Here is a 4,289-nt window from a genome sequence, read left to right on the forward strand (position 1 = left end):
CATTAGGAGATAAGGTAGAATTAATACCAAAATCCTTCTCCAGCCTTTCACCAACACCACTAACATTCGCAGTACAAACAACTCCTTCCCGCACAGCATCGACAGAAGAAGGGTGTAAAACATTAGCATTATTAAGATCCACACCAGCACAATTTGAAACATCAGCAATAGTAGAAACACCGCCCACAACCAAATCAGACAGCACACCCGCATCAGGAGAAACAACCCGACAATCAACATCAGGCAAAACCACACCCTCCACATCAGCAGACTGGCAATTAACAAGATTTTCACATTCTAAAGCATTTCGCTCGATTACAACATTACATAAATTCGCAGAATTATCAAAAACAGGAGCAGTAATCGGGTCTTCATTAGAAACAGGGATTGGAGGAATATCCACGGGGGCAGAGAAACCAACCGGGGTAGTTTTGGACGAAATTTTTGGACATTCTAATTTTTTATGACCTAAAGCTTTGCAGAAAGAACAAAAATTAGGCATGCCCTCAAAAATGACTTTCTGGGCATACCCAAACTTCTCCGGACCCAACCAAACAGTATCAGAAAAGGATTTGGATACATCTATTTCAACAAGCACACGCGCAACTGATGGACGGGAACCAGTACCCGTAGCAGAATCAGTATGAATCGGCCTTCCAAAGACCGAACCCAACCCAAAAAGAATACGGGAGGAGAAAAGATGGGGACGTAATCCCGGAAAAGAAAGCCAAACAGGGACAATCGGAGATTCTTCCGACAAATCTAGAACCGGAGACCACTTTATCACTTTCATAAAACAGCCATAAACCAAGTAAGGCCTGTGAGCAAAAACCCTAGCATAATCCATATCATTGGCAAGCTTGATTAAAACATTAGCTTGATCCAACAAAGTCACCGAAAATTCCCCAGATAACTTTAAAATCACGAAAAACCTACGGATTGTATCTAAAGAAGGGCGTTTAAGGGGAAATCTCCCAACCAACGCAAATTCAAAGGGCTTAGCTAGATGCAAAAATTCCTCTTCCGAAAACCACAGAGACGGCATTCCCCGATTCGAAGAAATGCGAAATTCCGGAAAAACATTCGAATCGACGGAACCAGAAAGAGCATCCTTAAAGGATTTAGGTTGCTTACCCGAAAGGAAACCAGGATTAAGCAATTTTTTCGCCATTAAAAGCTTACCGCCGGCAAGAATGGCGGCGCAAGGGCAGAAGCCCTAAAAGGGAGAAACCCTAGCAGACGGAGAGACGGGAGCCAACACTTTGAAAAGGAAGTTAAAGATACATCCCTTTCATCTCTACATGGCACTCTTAAAAATCTCTCTAACCATTAAGAACCCTTTCATTATCTATTTATAGATATAGTTGAATTTTTCTCTTTTTTGCTCTACATTGCATTTAGTTTTCTAAATCAAACCATTAAAATGCTCTATCTTTTTTTATTTTTTGTAATTTTATCTCTCAACCTCCATGTATAGTAACCTTAATTTAGTATATTCTATTTCTTCTCTCTCCCTTTTCAACCCTTATAATATACGTGTCCCATATCAATATCTTAAGTAAACCAGATTTCACCATTAAAGTAATCCTTATTCAAATAAAGGAAATAAGGGTGTAGTCCTATTATATGGCCCCATTTAAGAATGGTGCATGTGATGGATGCCATCACGTAGGAGTAAATGAGCAATGGGAGTTGTACAAGTGATGAGATAATGGAGTAACATGTGGTTAATAGCATTGGTGTCCTAGAAAAAAGTCGAGAAGAAAAATAATAAATGGACACAATGTTTCTTATATCCTGGTTCTTTTTTTAGCAATAAGCGAACTAGTGATGGTCTATATGCACTATACGATGACAATAAATATGATGTACAAGTTCCTTAAAAACAGTGTTGATGATGCACTTCATTAAATGTGTTTGCTCTGAGTGCAACATGTATTATTAGAACTTATGTCAACTAGAGAAGATTTAGAGATTGAAAGATATAATTGGTGAAGGAAGAGAGTTGTCGAGACTACTAAGAGGATTTTTTTTACAAGAATTCCTCATAGACATCTTGAGACATTCTCAAGAGAACCATCCTAAAAGTGACTTTTGAAAAAAGAATTTTTGCTTACATGACACCATCACATCAATATTGAAACACATTTATAATTATGCCAACCATGGTGATAATGAAGATGACGGCGATGATGATGATTGCATCAAATCTTTAGACATTTTTTTTGGATTTATACGTTTTTGTTGATATACGCTTCTTAGAAAAAAGGAATGGTTATCTCAAATACATTATTTTGAGATGGGGAACATGGTAATACAATATAATTAAAAAGTATGTAAGAAGAAAGTAAAGAAGATCGGTAATTATTTTGGCAATTCATAGGACATTTTCTTTAGATTGTGCCCTTGAAAGCTCGCATTTTATTAACCCTATCAATTTGTTTTCAACCTTTTTTCAGTATAAATTCTTTTTCTTATTGTTCTTTCTCACAAATTATGTTGATGTAAATTTGTTCAATTTAATTTTTAGAATATTTTTTTTATTTTTAAACTTCTTAAGTTGAAATTATGATGTACTTATCTTTAGAGATTTTTCACAATTAGGCCTTGAGCGAAAAAAAAAAAATGTAATATTGATGTCTCTTTCCCCTCCTCCATCTTACACTTCTTTTGAAGCACCACCTTAAACTTTCTAAAGTCACACAAAATCAATTTTAAATCAATGTAGCGGAAAAATCACTCATAGGGAGAAAGTTAAGTTATACTCGGAACAGTGTCACGATCTCATTCCTAAGATCCTATAAATAAAGCTTCGTAGTAAATGAGACATGTCTTACACCCTGTTTCTAGCATCCTTTTAGGTTCATCCGCGTATCTAAATAATTTGAATTTCTAATGCTGGAGATATACCTTGGGTTATTATCCTACAGGAAAATCATCTATTATCGGAGAAATTTTCCGGTGGAAATTGATTATTTTTCAGCGGTTTTCGAATTTACTGGTAGTTTTCCGGCGGAAAAATTTACGCTCGTAAAACCCACATAGGAAAATAAATTCCGGCAGCTTTTTACGGTTGAAAAAAATTCTGGCGACTTTTCGACGGAATTAGACCACCGGTAAATTAAAAAAAAATTCTTGTTTCGCCGAGCAACCGCTCCTGCCACCCCGCGCCCGCCAGCTAGCCCACCCGGAACCTGTTCTCCCGCTCCCACCAGCCAGCCCGCCCGGAACACATTCTCCCGCGCCCGCTAGCCCGCTCTTAGGCACCCGCCCGTCCCGCCCCCGTGTGCGCCCGCTCCCGCACCTACCAGGTGATTCGAACCCGGGTGGGTTGGAGAAAATCTCAAACACAGGTTATAGGAGATATAGGAGATAATTGAGACCTTGATATGCTGATAAACAAGATCAACATGGACGAAGTAATGGGTGGCAGTCGTAAAGGTTTGAGGCAAGATTTGCACTATCAATTATCAATGATATTTATGGTTATGATAAAATCATTCAAGAATCCTTTTCATAGTCATGATATTTGTTGTTTGGAAGGGCAATTTTTTTAATGGCTAGATGTATTCATGGTAAGGTGGCAAGTCTACAGTTGGACAACAACATTGAAATAACTATTTCAATCAAGGTTGTGAAATTGAGGACTGGAGTATGGAGTCAGAACGAATGATAGGTTCACTGGTTGTACCGGATGACATATAAATATAATATATTTATATACAAATTGTAAGAAATTGAATAATAGTTATATATGACAATTCTAAAAACTTAAACCTCATAAGATTTCTAAAAAGTTAAATTCTGAATTTTTCAAACAGGAATTATCAGCATTATTATTTATCTCTGCAATATAATTAAAGTTTATAAAATCATTTAAGTTAAATTGGAAATAATGAATTAATTATATACCATATTTTAAATTATTGATGGCGCAAGGGCGTTTAAACCACCATCGCTTCTAGCAAAACGCAATTGAAGTCTTCCTTGCGACAGTTGGAGGCATTTTAATTAACAAACGAGCCTAGAGTGGCACCTGACTTATGCACTTAGCTCATAACAATTTGTATAGGAAGTTTCTTAAACACTTGTTTTCAATCTTGGGCCTTGAAATCTTCTAATTCAACCCAGAGTTCTTATTTAATAGCATTACACTTCCAAGCAATTAGAAAATCAACGTCCATATGACTCGAAGAACAATTGAATTTTTTTTTTAGGGGTGCATAAATGAAAATTTGGTAGTTCCTACCTAAAAAGGGAGGGTTACCAACAAGCTTTAAAAAGCAATA

General features: G+C 36.8%; 1 protein-coding gene across 1 annotated transcript in view; it reads right to left on the bottom strand.

The window, feature by feature from the left end:
• Positions 1–1,171, bottom strand: part of LOC110093787 (laccase-11) — a 10,756-nt gene extending 9,585 nt beyond the window's left edge. Inside the window, exon 1 of the mRNA XM_028695571.1 lies at positions 28–1,171. Within this exon, the coding sequence (XP_028551404.1) occupies positions 28–1,171 (1,144 nt within the window). The remainder of the gene's footprint in view (positions 1–27) is intronic.
• Between the last annotated feature and the right edge of the window lie 3,118 nt (positions 1,172–4,289).

This window comes from Dendrobium catenatum, unplaced genomic scaffold (assembly GCF_001605985.2).
Source record: "Dendrobium catenatum unplaced genomic scaffold, ASM160598v2 fragScaff_scaffold_659, whole genome shotgun sequence".
Taxonomy (NCBI): Eukaryota; Viridiplantae; Streptophyta; class Magnoliopsida; order Asparagales; family Orchidaceae; genus Dendrobium; species Dendrobium catenatum.